The 25,430-nt window shown below is 32.8% G+C and overlaps 1 protein-coding gene across 1 annotated transcript; it reads left to right on the forward strand.

Moving 5' to 3' along the window:
* The first annotated feature begins 22,538 nt into the window (after positions 1-22,538).
* On the forward strand, positions 22,539-23,329 carry LOC111411195 (protein RADIALIS-like 4). The gene is made up of 2 exons (XM_023041749.1): positions 22,539-22,886; positions 23,285-23,329. The coding sequence occupies exons 1-2, from the start codon at positions 22,539-22,541 to the stop codon at positions 23,327-23,329; spliced, it is 393 nt and encodes a 130-aa protein (XP_022897517.1).
* The last annotated feature ends 2,101 nt before the right edge of the window (positions 23,330-25,430 follow it).

Raw genomic sequence — 25,430 nt, forward strand, 5'->3', positions numbered from 1 at the left:
TTTGGTTCCTTCAATAACTTCAAAAATAAGAATCAGAATAAATTATAAGAGTTATAATTTATTAACTGTAGAAATATATATAAATTAATTAAACCGGGATGTGTCTTGCATGTGACATTTGGATATGGAAGGTATGATTTGGACAAGTACAAAAAGGAATCTTTTTGTTGAGGACCTTTATCCAATCAAAAGATATAGTTCTTTAGGGATTGGAATTCTTGTGAATTAGATCCATATATTTAGACACATACATTCTCATTTTGGTTTAATAAATATATATATGCAAAATAAAATTCTTGTGCCCACACTCAAAGGGGAAAAAAATCCCTATAGTTTTTTTATTTTTTATTTTTTTTGAGTTCTTGAAGAACACTGGAGAAGACCAAAAGGTTTGTAGGAGAATCAAGAAGATCAAACAAGAAGGCCTGAAGGTGGAGGCAAGGAGATTAAAGATCGAAGGATTTTTTTATTTTTTGTAAAGCACGCTAAAACGGTAATTTCTAAAACACCTGTGTTATTCATGTTCCAACTTATTTAATTCTTGTTTGTACACAATTTAATAAAATCGCTTGTGTTTTTCCAACATCTTTATATTCAACCACTATATCAAAAAACATTAGTTGTTTGAGAATATCAACACGAGGACAAAGTTACAAGGAATACCCGTGAACAAGAAGTGGATTACACTCATGATGTAGATATACTAAACTCTTTGCAGCCCCAAATGCGATTTGCATTCTAGTTCTCCAGCTCCACAATTTTAAACCGGTATTGCCGTTAGGCTTCGTAAAAGAGAAACTGGACAAGTCTCCATTGGGCACATACTCGTAAACTAGAAATTTGAAATCCTCATCTTCAAAGCATTGTCCCAACAGACGTACAAATCCTGAATGAGCAACCTCGCTATAAAATTCCAATTCTGAAATGTATTCATATGGACTGGCTAACAGCAAATCAATTCTTTTGATGACGACACTAGTTGAAGAATCCAATTTTCCTCGAAAGAGATCTCCTGAGCGACCGCACTTGATTAAGTGTTTATCAGCGAAACCATCAGCGGCTTTCTGAATCTGCTCATACTCGAATGGTTTGCTGATTTTGGAGAAGTTGAGGAAAAATGAGTGGAAACCCGGAGAAAATTCTCGGGAGATTGAGCTGGCAGTCAAGCACTGTCTGGCAATCTGCCGAAGCTCTGCTCTTAGCAGAGTGGCTCGGACTAGCCTCTCCCAGTTGTCGTAAGCCAGAACTATCTTAGTTTCAGCTTTGCTAACTCAGGTTCATATGCATCTGGTATATATTTGTAAAATTGTATTATGTAGGAATTGTTGGAAATTTACTTAAACATGCGCAGCGGAAATAAAACAATTTCAATTCCAACAAGGATTCATCTTTGTATTTAGATAGGAATTGTGATAAAAGTTATACCTTTTCTTGGATTTGCAAACTCTTTTGCTTAATTTTTGTTCCAGTAACTTGGATCTGCCTCTCACAGCTGTCCAATTGTCCAGGCTCTAATGAATTCCATACAGAGAATAGACTGCAGCCACCAGGATTTTCTCCTCTTGTGTTAGCAAGAATTATAAGATTCTCTACAGATTGAAAACCCTAGCCATGTATTTATATAAGCTCAAACGGGCTTGGCCTGGTCCGACACAATATTTAATTAATCCATTTAATTAAATTCGGCCCGTGAATTAATTAATTCGGGCCTAAAAATAATCAACCCAATTAATTAATTCATCCAGCAATTGTTAAATTAATTAATTGACAAATTGTAATCTTCAATTCTGTTTTGTGTGCGACCCATTATGCTCCCGACCACGATATTTAACGAAATGAAATATTATTTTGATCTAATCAAAATTGATAAATTAAAACACCCTTTTAATTTATCGCCAATTCACACTTGCTGTCCCAAATTGACATCTAATAATGTATCAGGGCAACACATGTGACAGGTAATGTCATGTGGTATGATAAAATCAAACTTGTTCGTTTACTATGAAACTATAATCCCTTCGTCAATATGATCTGATCAATTACGAGATATAGAAGTGTGTCAATCTCGATTATCGATCATATCTTTCATTCTACTATTGAGTGAAACATGAGTCGAAAACTTCTTTTCGACTTATGAGTATACTTTGGTCAATGATTTCGTTATTGACTTAATTGAATGAAATGCAGATCACAATCTCTTACTATCTAAAAGTGATGAATCTTCTATTGGTCATTCACAACCTTCATATAGTTATTGACATACCTGAACGATGCCGTATTAGCGGCCCTTAGTAGAGTAATATCCAACACCGTTAAAGCATGGCTGTCCTCATACAAGGCATTATGACGACCTCAAGTCAAAGAACCAATTTCACTACCGAACGTTAGATATTAACCACTGACACTCAGATAGTTATCCATGTGGAATCTCTTAGCGGGTCTCCATTGTTTCGTTCTATAACAAAATATCCACACATTCATTTAAGAGTCACAACACTTTAACTCGTGAGATCAGCTACTTACTTCACAAGTAAGAAATGGTACATGTGATGGTCTATCCGTAACAACGATATCTATATCTCGTTATTACTTACGATCATAAATTACTTAAGATCCAATCATATGTAATTTGTATCTCACAATCACAACTCCTTATAAATAACAAATCACTTAAACTTAAATATTTTGATTCTATTATTTAATATTATTTATCAGAATATTAATTTGAATAAATAATAGATCTTGTCAAAAATAAATGCATTAAACATATTAAAAGTGTTTATAATCTAAATCAAGTGAATTTAGAGCATAACACTTATAGGAATTGGATCGAGTCAATTGCATATCCCTGCCCTTAGTCCCTTGCCTTGCTAAGTCTATGTTTCTATGTCTACATTTTTTACTGAGAAAATTAGGTCCAGTACTACCTAAAATCAGTAAAATGAATAATTTTAGGAAAAATTGCAACAACGGTCCCAAACCTTTGAATTTTTTACAAACTTTACCCTAATCTTCAATTTATGCCATCAGCGATCCCAAACCTTTAAAAAATTAGTACCTAGGGTCCAAATTCATCCATTCAACTGTTAATTGACCAAGAAAATGTGTTTTGACCGAGTCTAAAAAAGGTAAAATGGTAAATTTGTCATTATTCCACATAAAACAATCAAAAAAAAGTTTTAAAATGGAACTATTCATCTTCTTCCTAAATCAAAACCAAATCATGGAGCAATTTTGTGGACCAGAAGCATGGAGCAAATGAGGAAAACGATGACAATTTTTTAAAGGATAATTTTTTGATGTATTGTCTTTATTTGAAATGGGTACTAAATATGAAAAATTGGAGTGTATGGTCTAACGTGTGTCCATCACTTTGCCAATTCATAGCACTAGATATCCTTACTAATTTATGGTTGCTCTTGGACGCAAGTTTTTGCTGATGTTGCTCCTAAGACTATCGAAAATTTTCGCACACTTTGCACAAAGTTTCTAATAATATTTTCACATTTTCGCAAAACCAATAAAAAAGCACCTGCGGTATCCAGCGGCTCTCAAAATGCTCAAATCGATTAAAAGAAATTTAATACCCCGAAAATTATATAGATTAACATTTATTTGTTCTATATGCTATATATTTATATCTTGAAAGTTGAGGGCTAAAGTGAAAAAGTTTGTTTTAATTTTATTTTGGTCAAATAATCAAATCTTGATAGAGAAAAAATAAGTGTATCGATATTGAACTCTTTTTGTACATTGTAATTAATTAGAAATCTTCAACACAAGAAAAAGTTATTTTGGATTAGACTACATTAAGTTAAGTCTGATTAAAAAAATAATAGGTTAATAGAGTTGGGGGGGCATGCAATATTAATTAAGTAAAATTCTTTTCCTCTTTTAATTCCTATCCCACATGATTTTTATTTGATATGAAAACATTACTTGAATGCAAATCAAATTCTATTATTTGAAATCAATCTAATTCAAAATCCTTGTATTACAGAGTTTTTTTAATCTTAGTTGCATACAAACTCAAATGAGAATTTTCACTATAAATGCTGCAAGAATTTCCTTTATTTCATTACAAAAAATAAAGAGAAAGCTATGGTAGAGAGAGGAGAGGAAAATGATAGAAAATAATATGAGAATTTTCATATGCAAGATTTTATTTTTCTTTTTACAACCTTTCAATAACTAGATAAAACACGTTTGACAAGTAGTTTGTTTTTATATACTTTTATATTCAATTAAATATACATTAATTGCTAGTAGACCATCGGATTCTTTAGAAAGAGATGTGAAATCCTACAAGAATTTAAGATGACCTAAGATGAGTGTATCATTTCAAATGGGTTGGGCAAATCTCCCAAACCGAACCGAACTGAACCGAATCGAACGGAACCCGACGGTTCTTGTCAAATTAAATATCCGAACGGGTATCTGAATTGAGAACTGACGGGTACGGTTCGGTTCTCAATTTTAGACCAAGAACCGAAAAATCAAATAAGAACCGAATCTTTCTAATTTTTTTTTATATTGAATAAATCAAATTATTTTAATTTTAAATTTTTCTAAATAAATTAACAAATTAACAATTTCTAAATCCAAATTTTTGGCCCAATAATTTGTTTCATTTCTAATTTTTTAATTTTTGGCCCAAATACCCATTTTATTATCTCATTTCTTAGCCCAACAAGATCCAACCCACTAAATAACCCTAAACACCAACACTAAAGCGCATAACGTTTTCTCGACTCTCGCAGCCTCCCTGACATTCCAAAACTTATACAATTGTCGACTGACGCTGTGACCTCCGATCGAAGTTGTGACCTCCGCCAACTGAAATTTTGACCGTAGCGATCATTTGAATAAGATAGTCTACTAGTCTCTGACATTTCAAAACCATTGAATGTGTCATTAGTTGTATTTATATAATGTTGTTATAAATGTTAAAAAATTTAATTATAGTACAGAACCGAACGGAACCGAACCCGAACAGTTCCATAATTATATTTGGACCTGACGGTTTCATTTACTAAATACCCGAAAATTTTGGTTCGATTCAGTTCTCTTTAGAACCGAACCGAATCGACCCGCGCCCACCCCTAATCATTTGGTCACCGATATATTCCATAAGAAAATATTGGTATGAAGTATTTATTTTATTGTTATATAATTGTCCATGGAAACTGTACGTATCTTATGGAGTATTTTTAAATACTCACTATTACAATAACTTTCCAGGTTAGTTCGAGTCAATTTGAACTATGATGAGGATAGTGATGCGGACTGCCAAAAGGATTCAAAAAAAAAAGCATTAAATTTTCTGTCTTTCTATTTGTTGGTTAGTTTAATTTGTTTAAAAAGGTGTTTTTTAATTATTTAAGTGTCTATGGTTCTCTCTTTTTATTTTTTATTTTTTTTTAAGAAACGATTTCAAGGCTTATTTTAAATTTGTGAACGTTTTAGCTATTTTTATTATTTTTCTAAGGAATTTATTTTTATTGTTCCATCTTTAATACAAAACAAAAGTAAATATTTGGTAACATTTCAAGATTTATAAAAATTTGGGGTGTTACAAGAAAGCATTTATTGCAAATATTGAGATCTGTTTTAAATGTCATTCTTCATTTTCCATTTTCCACATGATCAAAGATTTGCATTTTGCATTGAGCATATGTTCTTCGATTTTCTTGATTGATTTTATTTTATTTTTTTTGGTTTTTGCAGAGATTAGTGATTAATAGCAAGATGCTGGGGGTACCAATTTCGAGCATTCCTTCCATTTGAATCAACTTACCCACCCCTTCTTAAAGGTATCAAGAAGTATTTATTTCTTCAATGTATTATGGTATCCTTATGTTTCTTTCTATTCTGCATCAAAATGATAGTTATTCAAAAATTGACAATCCATCATGATATGATTACATCAATTTCATAATTTGCTTAAAGATGATTATTGTTCAATGAATTAATTGATGAAGAGTTTGGCATGTAAGAAGGCAAAGGATAACATCCGTGCTAATGAAGTTACACCAGGGCTCATAAATTGACACACCTTGCCCCGTGTAACACCACTAGATCCGGACGTGGCATGCGCTGATGATAAATACCAACTAAAAGTCGGACCCACCATCGAAGCTACTACAAGTACAATATATCACTTTTCATACATCATTTTTATAACAGAATTTCGACATTATCTCCCCTTTAAACAAGACTAATCAACCTATGATCAATTTCACACAAATCCCAAACTATAACACAATACAATAAAAATAAGCCGAAACCTCAACTTTTACCTAGAAGTAACATGAAATATACATGTAGGTAGAAAATACATAGTGAGCCCCTAACCATTTACAAGTGATGCAAAATCACATCTGGACATGAACATGCACTCCAAAATACTGATTACATACTCTACGAAGTGAGTCATACTAACAACCTCTGTCGTGTGGTTCTAACTCTAAAATCAGATGCTCAACTTCAAAAGATGCCCAAAAACTCAACTGCTGCCTGATAAGAAAAATGTGAGAAAATATATGAGTTAATAGCTCAGTAAGTGGAGAAGTTCAAAAATAAATATACTTTTTCTATTTTACATTTTTATCAAAAATCGAATTCATATCATTGAATAAATCACAAGATAACATCATATAACGTGAGACATTTACATAGTGTCATAAAATATGCTCTCAAAGTCAAGCTATAAACATCAACTGATAACTGTACTATAATCTCATCATATCCAATATCCTGAAAAATCCACCAAAAATGTACCATCTAACTGAAATCTATAATCTGCCCCTCGGGCCAGGAACTTTCACCAGGGGCCTTTGGCCTTCTCAATGAATGAAAGTCGGTCTCCAAGACCTCTCATAATCAATTTTAGAATATGGCCAATACCCCTCTATGAACTATATGTACACGGTCGAAATCAATATTCGGTCAAAACCCCTCCGTGTAGGATAGAATACGGCCAAGGCCCCTCTGTGAACTATAATCACGGGTATTTTTCTGGCCGATCTCAATATTACATGCTCACATACCAAACAAATCTCAATATCACATGTCTTACATACCAAGTCTCAAATGTGCCATAAATAATCTTTGAAATTTCACATGTATCATAATAAAAGATATTTCCATAATAATTAAATAATCGAACACATATTTGCACATACTTTGATAATAGACTTAATTTATAAATACTTTAAAAATATTTATATTTTCCACTCACAGAACTATATACGCCAAAATCAACTCGGTTGGTAAGCTATTTATATCCATATTGCCACTTGAAATATGATATAATTTTTAAATTAATAATTAACTATTTTAAGTAATTTCAATAATTAAAGAGGCGATACTCAAACTTAATTATTTCACGTTTAGACGATTTCTAAAGTCTCTTTAATTACGAGAACTAATTTTTCTTTCATTTTATTCAATTTCATAGTTCATTATACTTAACCCCTTCAATAAAATTTAATTTAATCTAACAATCTAACAACTATAAAATTAAATATAACTTGACAATAAGTAACTTTTTACTTATCTTTCAAAATTGATGAACTCAAGCCTAATAGCATAGACCACTTAATTTCTAACACGTTGGCGAAATTTTTCTATATATTTTTTCTTCTTTTTCCTTTCTCTTTTTCTCTCTTCTTCTTCTTTGTATCGTTTTCTTTTGAGTGTGTATTTTGTGTGTGTGTGTGTGTGTTTTATATATATATATCTACCACCTACTATTTTCTTTTACCTTTTTTTTTTTGGTTTGACTTTTCTTTTAATCACTCAAAGTGTAACAAACTCCCTTGAACTTTAAACACTCTCCAGGATGAGATCTTCCACATAATTGGCAAGAAGGAAATCTGGCACTAGTAAAATTCTCTACCTGTCTCGGAGTAAATGATCTCTGGGAAGAACCTTGAGTATAAGTACGACTGACCAATGCTGCTGTACAGGACTGGGATTGAATCTCTAACCCTGACTTCCTCGAAATCAAGATTTGAATTGACCTAAACTGGATACACCAGGTCGAAATCCTCTATTGTCCCTCCGTAGTAGTCTATAGCTAGAAGTACTTGCCATTATCTGACCACTGTTTACTCTAACTATTGTTTGTTCTCTACCATTTGGCCCATCATAAATGCTATTTTCTACTCTCAAGGCTGATTCCACCAATTTTCCAAATTCATTCCAGTTTGCAGCTGTTACTACTAACCAGATTTCTTCGCTTAACCCATTTTCAAATCGTCTACATTTATCAATTTTGTTGCTTACCAAAACTTGGGCATACTTTGAAAGTTTTATAAATTTCACCTGATATTCTGAAGTAGTCATATGGCCTTGTACTAGTTTCAAAAATTCCTCCTGCTTTGCATCTTTATAGGACCGAGGGTAATAGGCATCGTAAAAGATACGACGAAAATCTGTCCAATTGATGATGGAAGGGTCTAGATATGTGCTTCGTATTGACTGCCACCAATCATATGCACCCTCATCTAATAAGAAAGTGGCAAGACACAAGTTTTGATCAGCTGAGCAACCCATAACATCAAATACTCTCTCTATCTTGGTCATCCATGCCTGCGCAACTGCAGGATCGGCTATGCCAGTGAAAACTTTAGCCCCTAATTTTGTAGCCCTCTCAATACTAAAATCTCTATCAGCATTACGCATAGCAGATGCAACAACAATAACAATTCTTTCGACAGCCATAGAATCAGTTCCAATCATATTTCCCTGTCCCCGTTGTTTAGGAGGCTGATGAACTGATTCATCTCTATCAGGAGCAATGTGAGACTGGGGCAACATATCTTGGAGCCTTCGAGTTTTGCCATTATAAGGCATGACTCACCTATAGTTATGCATGATATACTAAACATCAGAATGTATGTATGTACAATGCAAACATATGAACTCTAATGTATGCTTTGATTTTGGAGTCAAAGTCACACAACAGAGGCTATTAGTATGACTCACTTCATAGAGCATGTAGTTAGTATTTTGAGACGCATGTTCATGTCCAGATGTGATTTTACATCACTTGTAAATGGTTAGGGGGCTCACTATGTATTTTGTATCTACATGTATATTTCATGTTATTTCTTGGTAAAAATTGAGGTTTCGACTTATTTTTATTGTGTTGTGTTATAGTTTGGAATTTGTGTGAAATTGATCACCAGTTGGTTAGTCCTATTTACAGGGGAGATAATGCTGAAATTCTGTTAGAAAAATGATGTATAAAAAGTGATATTTTGTACTTGTAGTAGCCTTGATGATGGGTCCAACTTTTAGTTGGTATCTATCATCGGCACATGCCACGTTCGAATCCAGTGGTGTTACATGGTGCGGGGTGTGTCATAAATACCTCACTTGTGAATGCAATATTTGCCTTCTCTTTTTAGGTTAATGTTTTGTTTTTGGAATTTGTAGGTTTTCTCAAATTTCTTGCCATGTTTTTTTTTCTTGTCAAATTCTTGTTAGTTGGAACATGAACGAAAATTTGAATTGTGCCTCAATGTCTTCCTTGTACTTTAACTTCTAATCTCGATAGCTAAAATCAATACTAGTGCACTACTAGAAGTAGAAGGCTGCGTGTATTCTTTGTATTTGTTTTAACTTTACATGATATTTTTATTACTTTCAAATCACTATTTATATGATCTCATAAATGATTATACATAACGGTTCATACGTTTCATATGCAGACAGTATGATGATTTTGAATTATTTACACTAATGTAAATTTGTCACTTCTTTTAATTTCAAGTCGCTTTTTTGAATTTCTATCACTTCCAACTTATAAGTTGTTGTGTTTCTAAAATTAAGTTATATTCTATATTTGGTTAATTCAAGTGAAGTATAATCACATAGCGATAATATGTAGAAGAAAATAACTATTCCTTGAATATATTCTAAGATTTTGATTAGTATTTCTCAGTTTTTTGAGTAGTTTGTCACTTCCAACTTATAGCGCATTATATTCCTAAAATGAGGTTATATTCCATGATAAGTATAATTCATGCACTTATTTAGACCATATTACTAAATTTTTATGCTGTCAACATATTAATTTCTATTTAACTTGGGTTGATTTTCTTTTTGTTTTTAGTGATTGACTCGTTTGAAACAATTGGAAAGGAATAAAGACAAAATCGAATAAAATCTATAATTTCGGATCAAATTACACAAGTTTGAATTTGAGAAGGACATTGGTTGCACATGGATGACATCAAGGACTAAATTGAATGATTTTAAAAGAATTGAGGGCTTGAAAAAAAATATACATTAAATGGGCCTCAAGTAGAGCTGACATGGTCCAATTCGGTTTGATTCTCTTTAGAACCGAACCGAACCGAATCGAAAATTTTAGGTATTTAGTAAGTGGAACTGTCGGGTTCAAATATAATTATGGAACCGTTTGGGTTCGGTTCCGTATCATAATTACATTTTTTAATATTTACAACAACACTACATAAATACATCTAATAACATATTCAATCATAGCTTTTCCAAATTAACGAAGTCCAATTCAAAAACATATAAATAACAAGTTGTCCAATAAGATTAATTTACCAACATATATGAATACCAAAAATTAGATATTAATACTAAAATATTGGCGATTCATATCAATAATTCATTTGCTTTAGCATTCAAGCCTTCAAGTCTACATAAAAAATAAAAATAAAATTCTCGAATTAGAATTCATAGAGATATATTTTTAAGTATTACTAATACTTACCAACTATTTGATTTAATCATCAATTGTTTGACTTGCTATACGAAGAAACTCTACAGAAAAAATTGAAAAAGCACAATCAACAAACATAAATAAACTAAAATTGTTCAACTAATAAGATTTAATAAGAAAAATAAAACATATATATTATTACTTGTCTCAATGCTCTTATAAAACTTTGTCTCTTCAATGCAAACTCTATCTTGGGAAACTCTCAAAAGTCTATATTCTTCCATTAGTCAGTTTTGTGTACAAATCAAAGCCTCAACTATTTTAGGAGTTAAAGAATTCCTAAATGGATCAAGAATGTGCCTTCCAGTACTAATTGCTAACTCAATCAATCAATCACCTAATTAGTTAATTTGTTTATAAAAAATTTAAATAATTAGATTTATTCAATATAAAAAATAGGAAGATTCGGTTCTTGGTCTAGTGCCGAGAACTGAACTGTACCCGTCGATTCTCGATTCAAATACTCGTTTGAGTATTTAACTTGAGAAGAACAGTCGGGTTCAGTTCGAGAGTTTTGTCAAGCCCTAATCTCAAGTTTGGACATGTATTTGGAATGAAAGTTAAAAAACAAAAAATAAAAAATAAAATAAAACAACAATTGGAGTTTTGTTGGAAAAAGAGCTGCTTGCTGGAGAGTTTGTATATAGATATACATGTGACTTGCAGCCTAAAATGTAAATACACGGATACAAAGGCGGAGAGGGGGAGGTATACACACACAATTGGGTGGTTGCAGCAGAGAAATAACATTGGAGTTCCTTTTGGGGAGTCAGACATTGTGGCTGGGGATTGATTTCATATACAGAGACAACAACAGTTGTTTTGTAAACCCCTACCCCGTACCTCAAGCATTTCCCATTATTTTTTCAAACAGAGACAGAAGTAGAATTGCACAGACACATATTGGAGGACGGCGGCTCAATCGAATGGAAGGCACACTAATAGGAAAATTAATTGCGTTCCTTCAATTTTTGGTGATTTTCTTTTATCCTTTAGTTGTTTTATTCCAACATTATGTTAGTATAATACTTTTCATGTATTGAATGATGATGAAACCTTTCTATTTATTTTTAAGGCAAGATAAGTATATTAGTTAAACTTTTACAATTCTTGATTAATCTTGTATGCTAAATTCTATTATTTGGTTGTTTAATCATCAATTTGAATATATTGTTGCTTACTGTAGTGCTAGGAGGCTCACGATAGATTTAAAACACTGCTTGATTAATACACATGTAATAAATTTTAGGAATAATATTTATCACGTGTGCAATCTTTCAGATAATTAATAAGTGAATGCGTTCTATTCATTCAAATTCGGACTCGAAATAGATTCGGGTTATGACTAGAATAGATTTAATTGGTGTTGGAAAAGAAAATTAATTATAATATCGATTGTCAAGAATGCAAGAACGAAACTCACTATGTAATTGAAAATTGGAATAGATATTAGTAGGTGGATTCGTAATCCAATACAATCATTCTATACGCATACTAAATTCAAATTTAACAAGCTTTAATCGATTAATTTAGAATAATCACAAACTACAATCACTTTTGTTTTGCCTACTTTGAATCTAATTAAATAATAGTACGCTCAATTGAATTTCAGTTCTCGTGGGACGATACACATTACTCATTATATATTACTTGTCAACGATCCTATACACTTCCAGGTTTCGCACGAACATTCCATATTTAATTAATATATGTGAGAACAATCACAAAGAGACAATATGTAGAAGAAAATCAATTGCCATTGGATCCATTATAAGGTTTTGATTGCATTTCTCACTTTTTTGGCTTTTTTGAATTTCTATCATTTTTGAAATTCGATCACTTTTTTGAGTGTTTGTTATTTTATTTTTTTTTTAATTTTCGTCCTTTTTTTTTCCACTTTATTGAATTTCTACTATTTCCAACTTATAGAGAGTTGTATTTTTAAAATGAAGTGAAGTATAATCACAAAGAGACTGCATTTAAAATAAAAATAAAAATAAAATCAACCACCCCCTTTACCTATTCTAAGGTTTTGATGGGCGTTTCTCATTTTCTTGAATGTTTATCGGTTTTTTTTTTTTTTTTTTTGTCATTTACTGAATTGCTTCCATATATAATGCAATAGAAAGAGAGTTCATTTAATCTTTCAAATAGATAAAGTGACATTATACGTCAATTTTTAATTAAAAATTGACAATTAACTTTTCACAGTATTTTACTTATAAAACACTTTTCATATGATTTTTGAAAAGGCCTTGATTTTCAGGATATTTGATGTGATCCATGGCACGAAGGCAAATTTGGACTTTTTAACACTTATTTACCTATAATAGGATAACTTCTATCAGGGTTTTAATTGCTTTAGCAGCTTTATATAACATGCAGATACATCATATGAATGTTAAGACTACATTTTAAAATAGTGAATTACACGAGGAAGTTTATATGGAACAACTAGGAAGTTTCAAAGTAGAAGGCGAAAAACACAAAGTTCACAGACTTGTTAAATCCTTATACAGATTGAAACAAACTTCTAAACAGTGGCATGAAAAGTTTAACAATATCATGATTATTAGAAATGGATTCATCATAGATGAGTATGATAAATTTGTTGAAAAAATTCGGAAAAGCATGCGTTTTGGTGAGTCTATATACCGATGACATGTTCATACTAGGGACTAATATTGAAGTCATTAACAAGAAAAAGATAATGCTAACCACTAACTTTGATTCGAAAGATATAGGAAAAGCAAATTTGATTTTGGGAACAAAAATTTCTTGAATACCTGCTGTGATAAACTAATCTTCAACACATTATGTACATAAAGTGATTGAGAGGTTCAAGATCAATGGTACTAATGAGTCTAATAATTCTTTTCCTTCTCGTGTAGTTCTTTACAAGAATGCTGAAAATCATAAAAAAGAATTAGAGTATTCCCAGATAATTGGAAGCCTAATGTACTTAATGAGTTATACAAGGCCAAATATAGCCTACTCGATAAGCAAGCTAAAATGATATGCAAGTAATCTCAGTAACGAATGTTGGAGTACTTTACTTAGAGAGTATTGGGATACTTAAAACGTACTCGAGAGTATTTGTTACATCATAAAAAATATGCTTGAGTAGTTGGAGGATACAGTGATGCTAGGATATAAGATACGAATGAATTTAAGTCTACTAGTGGTTACATATATAATCTTGGAGGTGGGGTGATTTCTTGGAGATCTTCTAAACAAACTTGTATAGCTCAATCCACAGTGGAGTCCAAATTTATTGCTTTATACAAAGTAGGAGAAGAGGCTTAATGGTTAAGATATTTCTTAGAAACAAGACTCATGTTGGCTCATTAAGAAGTCTTTGTAACAAAAAAAAACAAGTTTAAATTCAAAGTTGCAGAAGTTATCATCGATAAGTTGGCTCACAAATAACAAATTCTTTTTAAGCTTTTGTACTACTATAGCATTATCTAAAACAAGTTTACTTTGGGAGGTACTAAGTAATGAATTAAACGTATATGTAATGGGTTAGGCTTGCCATTACTGGCAAAAATACAGTCATGTCCAAACTAAGGTTTTAAAAGTTTTACTTTACCTTCTTGCTTTGTCATGTGAGTTGTCATACCCGAATCAACATAAAAGTTTGAGTCATTACTCATTGTCATCGTTTAAATTCATTGATGTCCTTGTCTGCTGATTGTTCTCTTCTTCCTAAGTTAGTCGCACCGATAATAGCATTTGAGGCAAAATGAATTTGGTTTGATTGACTGCTGGTTCCAATTGTTGTTGTTGTTCTACCTTAGTTCTGGAGGAAAATTGGAGGGTTGATTATAAATGCTATTACTGTTTTGGGGATAATTTCGAGTTTAGGGAATTCCAGCCTCATCCCCTCTATAATTTCTTCTTTCTCCAGAGTTTCTTCCTCTTCCTCTTTCGCTGAAGAAAGCATGGTTATGATCAATTTCTTGCTCTTTTTCAGTGATGTAAGCCTGCTCAAAATCTTACAATAACATAACAAATTGAGTAAATGAAGCATATTGTAGTTTTGACAAAACAGCAATTTGGAATTCCATGTATTTATTTCCAAGGGCTTTTGGAACTTGAAAAACTTTGTCTATATCCGAGAGTGGGTTTCCTATGGCAGAAAGTTTGTCATAGATTTCTTTGAACCTCCGGAGATATTCACGAAGCAAGAGATTTCCGTTGGACAAACCGTAAATGTTATTTTTTGGTTGAGCTTCACTATCTTCAGTGTTGGACAACAACTTTTAACGGATCAAACTCCAAACTAAAAATTATGCATCCGCACCATAGAACATGCTCAATACCTCTTCATTCATATTACAGAGAAGCCAGGACATTAGAAGATCATATCGATGATCTATTGCTCCTTTTCTGAATTTTTTGTTCTTTCCAGCAAAATCAACAACTTCATCGGCTGGTTTTTTGAGTCATTGATGTGGTGTTCCAACCCAAGGTCTCGAATCAATGGCAATATTTGAGATTTCATAGAATAAAATTTGTGGAGGATAGTTTGACAGAAATAAAACTAGAGCATTGGTGAAATGAAGAAATTGAGAGTTTAGGCTCATACCATAATAATTTTTAAGAAAATGACAAGTAATTTGTAGTAAATGAAATGTATTAATTTCTTGTCTGTGTATTTCAATGGTGTAAATGGTATATATACCCATGGAGCTGTCGATTATAAGTCAATTCAGGTATGTAATAATTGTCAAAAATAATTACTCTTTCTAGTGAAATGGTTAACTTTGAACTTCAATTTCAGCGGGAACCATACTCTAATTTTAAGGAAACCAAGCATATTCCTGTTTTACTTTGCGAGGTGATTAACATGATATATTTATTTATCAAAAATCATTTAAAATTGAAAGAAATATTTGATTTCAAATTTACCCACTTGAAGCTTTTTTTAAAGTGGAGAATTTGATTTAATTGGAAATTGTCAGCCACTTATCCCACATAGAAAACCATAAAACTTTTGTGTGATTTATACAGAGGAAGTTTAGCATCAGAGTTTTAGGCCTTAGAGGGTATCAATAGTTTTTGGAAGGGGAAAGATTTATATCCTATTAGGTTTGGTTCTAAGCACAAGCACGTGTTCGAGTGCAGGTGGGTCATTGTCTTACATATATCTTTTTAAACAAAATTTATTTGAATTTTAGGCTAAATTATAATTAATCAAATTATTGGGTACTTAGCGAAATTATTTTTAACGGTACATTAAAACTCCTACCATTAGTTTGTTTTTGTGTATTTTCTAGTATGAGCATGATGTAGGACGTATTGGCCATATTGGGGAAAAAATTACTAGTAGAAATGGAACATCCTAACTCCGGATTGAGTCTATAAAACCATTTTGGAAAGAAAACGACGAGAGGAACAATACAACGAATTTCGGCCATTCGAGTTCGTTTAATTGATTTTTAAAGTTTTGGCACAATTTTTGTCAATTTGTTTTTGTTTGTTTTTTGTTTTTCTTTTTGTTTTTTTTTGTTTGCAATTCTAGTTTGTTTAAACTTTGTTTTCATTACTTTTAGTTGTTTTAAACTATGTTTCCTTGTAAACCCTTATAAATAAATGGTTAGTTCTTTTTTTATTATTATTCTTCAATAAAATTCGTGAAGATATTTTTTTTCTTAATTTGGTAGATTCCAAATTTCGTATTCTTAAAGTTTTCACTTGAATTCTTTTTTCTCGCTACATCAAGTGGTATCAGAGTTGGCATTCCCGTCTCTATATCTTTGATTCATAAACATGGGTGACGTATCAGTTACTAGGGCAAATTTAGATGTAATAAATCGATGGCTTGACGAACGGATTGAAAATCTTACTATTCAGATAGAAGAAATTTGTCAATTGCTTCTACGAGGTGCTGAAAATAATGGCTAGAATGAACAACAGGTAATCAATAGTGAACGGATGGCTAAGCTTGTAGTTCGGAGAGAAAATAATATGAGACATGTAGTAGAAGATAATGAATCAGAGTTGGAAGAGGAGTTCGAAGTACCACTGCATCATATTAATCATCAAAATCGAGATACTTTGATGATTATCGAATTAAAGTAGACATTCCTCCATTGTTTGGAAATATGAAGATCGAGGACTTCTTGAATTGGTTGGTAGAGGTTCAGAGTTTCTTTGAAATTATGGATGTCTCAAAGGACAAGATGGTTAAGATGGTGGCATTTTTTTTGAAATTTGCAACAGCAGTATGGTGGGATCAATTACAAAATGCTCGAATGAAACAGGAAAAGAGTCGGATTCAAACTTGGGGAAAGATGAAGCAGTTTTTGATGGATCAATTTTTACCTGCATATTATGAACAGATTTTATATCGTATGTATCTGGGATGCACACAGGGTAATGGTACAGTGTCAGACTACACCAATGGATTTATGGAATTAGCGGAGCGGAATAACCTGTCAGAATCTGAAAATCAAAGGATAGCCAGGTATATCGACGGTTTTAAAGTGGCCATTCAAGATAGAATTGGGATGCAGAGCATTTGAACATTACATAAAGCTATTAACATGGCAATGAAAGCAAAGATGATGAAATCTGATAAGAGGATGGTTTCATATAGGAGGCCCTTACCTGTCGAAAAATTAGCATCCCCTCCCTTTAGACAAAGGAAAGGCCCTACAGTAAGCCCCAGTCAATCCTAACAGGAGTAATGTTGACAACAATACTCGATTTGGGAATAGAGGTCAGACTCAAGGTGCACCTCAAAATGTAACTCAATATGCTAAGTCCACAGGAGAAATTTGCTATAGATGTCAAAAGCTTGGGCATCACTCCAATAACTGTCCTGAGAGGAAGCGGGTCAATTTGGTGGAATCGAAGGCAGTGGATGAAGAAAAAGATACTGAAGTGGAAGATGAATATGTGGGAGTAGAGTTTGCAGTGGAGAAAAGAGTAGAAAGGCTCAATTTGGTACTATAATGAATCCTTTTGTCGCCTAAGAAAGAGGGACAGCGTCATTGCATCTTTCGTTCACTTTATTCTATCAAGAATAAAGTGTGAAGTGATCGTGGACAACGGAAGTTGTGAGAATTTTGTGTCGAAAATGTTGGTGAATTTGTTGAAACTACCAATTGAGAACCATCCTAAACCTTATTCACTTGGTTGGGTAAAGAAATTTCCTTCGGTTCAAGTTACTGAAACTTGCAAATTACCTGTCCATTGGTGAACATTATAAGGATGAAATTATGTGTGATGTCATAGACATGGATGCTTGCATATCCTATTGGGTCATCCATGGCAGTTTGATGTGGATTCAACTCTCCTGAGTGGTCCAAGTTCCACATGATGATATCGAGCTACATGCCATTAATTTCTCGCGAGATGAAGATTTTAGTGACAAATTAAGTGATAAGGAAAGTTATACACTAAGAGAATTAAACAATAGAATATTACTATGAAAAAATGTGAGGAAATGGAAGAATGTATGAGGAACAAGTAATTCTAAGAGGGATTATTTGTCTTAGACTCAAGAGAGAAGACTGAATTCAAGACTGATGAGAAACTGACCAAGAGTTGATTTGTTCAGATGAGGTATCAACTGCTTGATCTTTATAAGCTCCAAGAACCGAGGGTGGTATGGTGGTGGGATCATGCCAGTTGGCCTATAAAGTTGCAAAAAGTGAAGAATTTTATTGATTTGTCTTGTTAAGCAACTAAATCAGGATAAGGAACAATAGTACAACGTTGAAGAATCTTCATCTTCATGAAAAAAGTTTTTTCTTTTTGCATTTTTATCAATAAAGTTCATTTGTTTTCTCACAGTTTAGTGTCATAATCATATGATTATTCTTGATTTATATAAACATTAGAAAGCAACACTTGTGCTTAAAAGTGGCTTTTAGCTACTTTTCTCCAAACTATATCTCATGAGAACAAAAATGAGAAAATTAATTACAAGTATATAGGGCACTAGAATTATAAATAGATATTATGATCAATACAAGATCAATCCTCTTTTAAGTTCTGGACTACCTTAAATACTTCATTAGAATATATTTTCAACTAGAGGAAAAAAAACTCCTCAGATAGAGCAATACTATTGTTCAATGCACAATAATCACAAGCCACGTTAGTAGGACAATGCACAATCCTGCCAGAGGTTCGAGATAAGTCACAAAAAAAGAGGGAAAACCGGGCTTAAACTGGCCAGCTCAAATCCCTGGCCATGCATGGGTCATCTTGGGGTTCTCCGTCAGGAGACATGCCAAGTCATTTTACACACCTAATTACGTTTGAAATAATCATGACATGATAGTATTTAGTTATGAATATCATACAAATATTGCTGTCATTAGATTATTCAAAGAAGCTCTAAGCTTGGACCCAACTCATGAGAAGGACCACCCTACATATATGCAGATTCTATCATTTCACAACTTGTATAAAAGGGTCCACAATCCCTTTCCATTTCATCAGATTTTTTATGCAACAAGCACAAAAAAGATTAGCAACTTTAACTGCAAGAATCTTCGTCTCTAGCCCATAATGGCAACATTTTGATCTCAATGACAAGCCATTTCCTCAAAATATGATTGGTATGCTGTAGTTTGACTACACGGCGCCAAGATTTAACCTCTAGAATAGGTCATTGCTATGCTTATTATATGTTATACCCTTGTAATGAAGACTTCTCAATGAGCCAATTATATCTTGGGAAGTAGTTTTAGTTGACTACGTGGCGCGAAGGTTCACTTTGAGAAATTTAAAATAGGCCCAGATTCTCAACATTCAAGACTCACAATCTATTTCGATATATACTATTTTCTATGAATCAAGCTTGAAAGGAGTAACAACTTTTACTGCAAGAATCTTCATACCTAAGTAGTATTAACAACGTTTTGAGTTCAAATATAAGTCTTTTTCTCAAGGTAACTTTCGTACGCAATACTGAAGGATACTATGAAAGATCTTTACTTTCTTTTCTTCTGTCATGTCAAATCAAACTAACGAACATAACAAACAGACCATTACAGTGTTTGATCTTAGTTATTCATTGAGGAGGCTACTTGATGAAAATTATCATTTTAGGAAGTAGTTTTGGAATTCTAGGAAAGATTAATAGATGCAAATAAGCACAACTTGTATGATGTTGGATATCACTCACATCTAGTATCTTCTTTTAGAAAAATTCAAGAAGAACTGAGAACAGAAGATGAGAATTGGAAAGGGTTCATGATCCGTCATCATTCTAGGTATCAGGCATGGAAAAAGAGTACTGCAAGAATTTTTATCTCTATTAGTTATTAATTGCAGAGATTATGCTACTTACACATAAAAATGGTATATAATGGATTACATAGAATGATGTGTAGGGAAAAGATTTGATGAAAAATTTTATTGTGTTTTTAATTGACAAATAATAGAATGACATGTGACATTATGTAAAACTTGATAAACATGTAGCAAGGTCTGGTAGCAATGTTTTGAGTTAAAATATATCTTTTCCTAATTGTTTGTAATATTTTGACTAGGAAATTTACAGATCTTCTAGTTATCTTGCAAGATTTTCAACCGACATTAGATTAGGACCATATATAGGTTGGGACTACTCTATTCCACTTGCTACAATAATATCATGTTCTCTTTTGAACATTCAAATAGTCCTTTCTTGGAGGGACTAAGCCTTAATCCTGATTACAGGATCAATGTTAAGTAAAACAAAATAAGAAAATAAAATATTATAGTAGTTCATTCTCAATCCTAGAGTTATTTCACTCAGTATTGTACTCATCTCAGTCTTTATCACAGAAAAAAAAAAGAAATAAACTCCCTTAAATCTCGAACTAACTTAACCATGTCATTTTGCCTCAAAGGTCCTACTTCTAGGGAAGGACAGTGAGAAGGCTCTATATACAATGTGCCCTCTCCTTGTACAAGTGTAAACATATTAGGACAAACATACACATTAATAAAATACTTAATATACTGATAAACCCGAAATGCACCTTAACTCAAACTATGACGATGTGTAGTCGAGGGAATATGTTTTTAGTATGATTAGACTCCATGCAGCCCAACACCTCTATATCATAGAAATGGGTGGCCTCGAGCTTATGAGGGCCCCAAAAAAATAAGTTCCAATTTTTTGTTAGAAGGTAGGCCAAATATTTTTATATATAATTTTGGATGAAGTCATTAATTAGTCCATAAAAGAAGGAATAATGCAAGGTGATAATTACATGGTATTAAATATGATAGATTTATTTAAATACAAAGTCAAATAACTCATTTAATTGAAACTATGAAGTGTTGACACCTAAATTAGTGCCAAATGGCATTAATCTAAGATAAGTCATCGGCTCAGCCTTAAAAAATCACAAATAAAGAATTTAATTCCATGATCTCTGTAGAAGATTATATGCCAAGCATCAAATGTAGGAAAGAATGAATCAACCAAACTATACAAATGTAATTTCATACCAAATCCCAGCCCCAAATTTAAATTGTAAAAAAAATAAGATTCTGCAATTGCATTTCAGTTGCCCATGACCAAATCTTCATAATTGTTTTAGTAGGAAATTCATGATCGATTGTGTTGAAGACAGCAATTTAAACGGAGTTTGATAGGGCAGATACAATTCTTGATAGGAATAGAATAGATGTTTTTTACACTAGGAAGGTATAGTCTTGATATTAGGGACTTATGGTTGTTGAATGGCTCGACCTGGCAGTGTTTGAGGAGACACAGTCCGGGGATTAAGGCAAGCCGGGCTAAGCCCAGTTTGCCACATATTTCGTTGCCATGGCCCGTGCTTGCAGGCCATCCCCGTTCCATCTTGATAAGGTCTTCTTCTTAATGACCTTTACATGTTGCAATTATACAAGCGTCATTGACTTGTGATTGCAGTCTATAGTATTATAGCATTGCCCTATTTAAGAGAATTTTTCTTTCCAGTGGAACGCATGTACTTGAAAGAACTAAGTCACTGTTTTTAATTAATTAAGAAAGGATTAAGCAATCCAAATAAAAAAACCATGTGAACAACTATAGATAAGCTGAGTTTACATTCTAAACAGAGAAATTCACAACTTAAAATATGATTGATTTTGTGCTATTGATCATAGAATAAACTTGTCATCTTACTGGTATACACACGCGCACTCAAGAAAAAGCAGTAAAAAATGTCACTTATAGGTATGCCTAACAATCATATGATTTTGACACTAAACTGTAAGAGAAAGTGCTAGGATGAAAGCCACCATTTTTGAATGAAAATGAGTCAAAAACTGACCAAACGGTCATTTTTCTATAACCATGCGATCGTATGGCATGGTTAGTGTCAACAAAAAAAAAAAAAGAGAGGAGGGGGGGGGGGGGGGGGGGGCAAGCATGAACAACCTTTTCATAAAGATAGAGATTCTTCAAAATTGTAATATTTTTCTTTTGTCCTGTTCAGTTGTGGTTCCTGATGAGACAGATCACTAAAATTCTTCAATTTTTGCAAGTTCATCGGCCAACTGGCATGACCCCACCCCATGAATTCTCAGAGCTTATAAAAGCTCAGGCAGTTGCCACCTCCTCTACACGTATCAGCTCTTTCGTTTCTCATCACTCTTCACTTGAGTGTCTTCTCTCTTCAGTCGAAGACAAATAATCCATCCTAGAATTATTTGTTCCCGCATTTATATGTTCTTCCATTTTTCATCCCTTTTTCTGGAGTAGACATTCAATAGTAGTGTTCCATCCTTTGTTCTATAACTTCCTAGACTTAATCAGTCCAAGAAATTAATGGCTTCTAGCTCGATATCTTCCTATGCCTCAGGCACTTGGACTGCCCAGGAGAACAAGGAGTTTGAGAAAGCTCTTGCTGTTTATGATGCTAACACACCTGACCGTTGGGCCAAAGTTGCAAGGGCTGTTGGAGAGAAAACCCCAGAAGAGGTGAAGAGGCATTATGAAATTCTTGTGGAAGATGTCACATACATTGAGAGTGGCCAAGTGCCCTATCCCTACTGCAGAAACTCTCGGGCTGCCTGTAACAGGGGAGGTATACAACATATACCACCCCAACCCACCCCATCAAAACACCACGAACACTTTAAAATCCATCATATAATCATCAGTCATCATGGATTGGTTTCTATTTTAAGGCATTTTCTTCCATGCTTAATTTGGCTAAGTACCATCAATCCTTCTACTTTCCCTAATGCATGTTGAATAACAAAAACATGCATCACTATGATGGTCGGCATATGAGCACGAGCATATACATATCTCTGAGCATGGGCGAATCATAAGACACCTTTAACGTGCACTCAACTTGTATATTTTGCCACTCCTTAGAAAAAATGAAGTGCACGAGGAGAAAATAGCTTACTACTACAAAACCATCCTACCATACGCTCTATTTCTCAAAATAAAATTCAAATTCTATGTGCATATTTGGTACATAGTGTTAGATGATAACACTAAAATGAATAAGATTTTAGCTTCGTTTTTCTTCCCTAACACTTCCTTTATATTGCTCCATGCAGGATGAAGAATCTATAAGTTCCATTGATGCGTCATTATACTCGTAATGATCAACTTTACTGCCGTCGTATTATATTCCCGAAGCTTAGCTAGCAACATGAATAAAACTGCAACGTTCATCCAAAACTGGGTGATAATATGCAGTAGTAATTTTAGAATTGTAGCAACACTAGTCTCTTGTTGTAAGCATATGTATGATGATCATAATGATCAATGGAGGAACCCAATAAGTTCCTTCCCTTCTGTAATAAATCTTTAAATTAAATCAAGGATTTGTTAAAATTTTAATTTCTATACAAATATTCTAGTTCTTAATAAAATATGAAAATGGAAAAACAAAAATCTCATGGATTAAGAGAATTGGATTAATGAAAAAGTATTCATTATAAAGAATTGGTCCAAACTATGAGTCTGACTGCAAATTGAGTGCTTGTTTGGGAAACTTAAAAAGTTGCTAGAAAGCATTGTATCTTCAAATATAAATGTCAATTTGATTATATTAGCACCAGTGCAAAGAACAAAATATGTCTTAACAAGATTCGCGATCGCGTACCTTACTTTATTTCACCTGATTCTAATTTTTACAAATTTTACGTTTCAGTGAGTCACATTTTGTGTGCCTTTTCATGCGTGTATATTGTTGGTTTTAGAAAATTGAAATTCTATATGATATTTTGCAGTAGTAAGTTGTGATTATTTTGTATTTCCACGCACATGTGTTTAGTTAACGGAATATATTCGCTAAAATACTACACCACAAGTGCACAGGTCGCGTTCAAGTAATAAAGTGGACCTTTTGAGTCCTGGTTGTCGGTTACTTGAGGAATGTATACTTTCGATTACACAACTCTAATTAATTTAATTATAACAATAAAAAGAAACACACACAATAAAGATTATGATTTTGGAAAATAACTAAAAATCTATAAAATAAGAAAATATAAAAATCTTGAGAATTTTGGAAGCAAACGCGGTTGAAATTTATGGTTTCATTTAACCGTCGCCTAATTAATTTCTCCACAAGTCAATTAAAAAGTTACTCATTTACAATGTTAGACTCGATTTTTCAAGTTTAGTTAATTACCTCTCTCGAGTAAAATTAACCCTAATTGATTTATTTAACCTACTATATCTTTATGTTGATTAAAACCAAACAATTGCATTAAATATTTGTGAAAATAGCTCATTAAGTCACATAGGGCTAGGGGTACATCTCTATTCCCTACACAAATCTAGAGTTTAGTTCTACTGTTTGGTCTAAAATGCACAATCTTCTATCGAACGATGTACAATTCACTAAATATAATCATTCATTCGCCACATAAATAAAAATGCATAAAATACAATAGAAGAAACACATAAAAATAAGCAAATCAATATTAAAGGGTAGATATTAAAATTAATCAAGGCTAGATTAAACTACAACAATAAATCCCAACACTAATAACTTAGCCAATTTTATACAAATGATAAAAGGGAGAATATTTTGTACAATAGATTGCAAGTTTGACAAAATAATTGAGAAAATATAACATGTAGATAAAACCCTTTTTTGCGCTTGCTCCTGATTTTCCCAAAGCTTTGTCAAGTCCTTAATTGAATCTCCTTGTGCTCTAAATTGTGCCCCAAAAATTACCGAAGAAAAGAAAAAGAAAGAAAAAATGAAAAGGAAAGTGAAAGAGAAAGAGAAAGAGAAGGAGGTTAGGATTTTTTTCCAAGACGAAGAAGAATGGTTCCAAAGGGTGAAAATGATGTTAAAAAGTGTAAAAATTGTCCTAGTCAAATTGCAAGAGGAAGCCCTGAAGAAATTAAAATGTACACACAAGTCCTTCATTTCAAACTGAGACGCGCACCTAGTACAAAATGAGGTGTGCCTTAGTCTTTTGGTGGCTTTTAGTTGCTCAAAATTGGAGCAAAGGCATGTGCCTTAGTTGCAGACGTACGTGCACGCATTACCCTTCTTTTTCCCTCCTTCAATTTGGTCACCAAAGAATTGAATGATTGGTCCTTCAACTTTTATCTTGTACATTTTAGTCCACAAATTTTGATTTTTCTTTCAATCACGTCCTCCAAAAATTGCACCCTGATGTCCCCAACTTTCAGCACTTGTACACATTGGTCCCCAACTACACATTTTTGTGTGCTTTT

This window comes from Olea europaea, chromosome 15 (assembly GCF_002742605.1).
Source record: "Olea europaea var. sylvestris chromosome 15, O_europaea_v1, whole genome shotgun sequence".
Taxonomy (NCBI): domain Eukaryota; kingdom Viridiplantae; phylum Streptophyta; class Magnoliopsida; order Lamiales; family Oleaceae; genus Olea; species Olea europaea.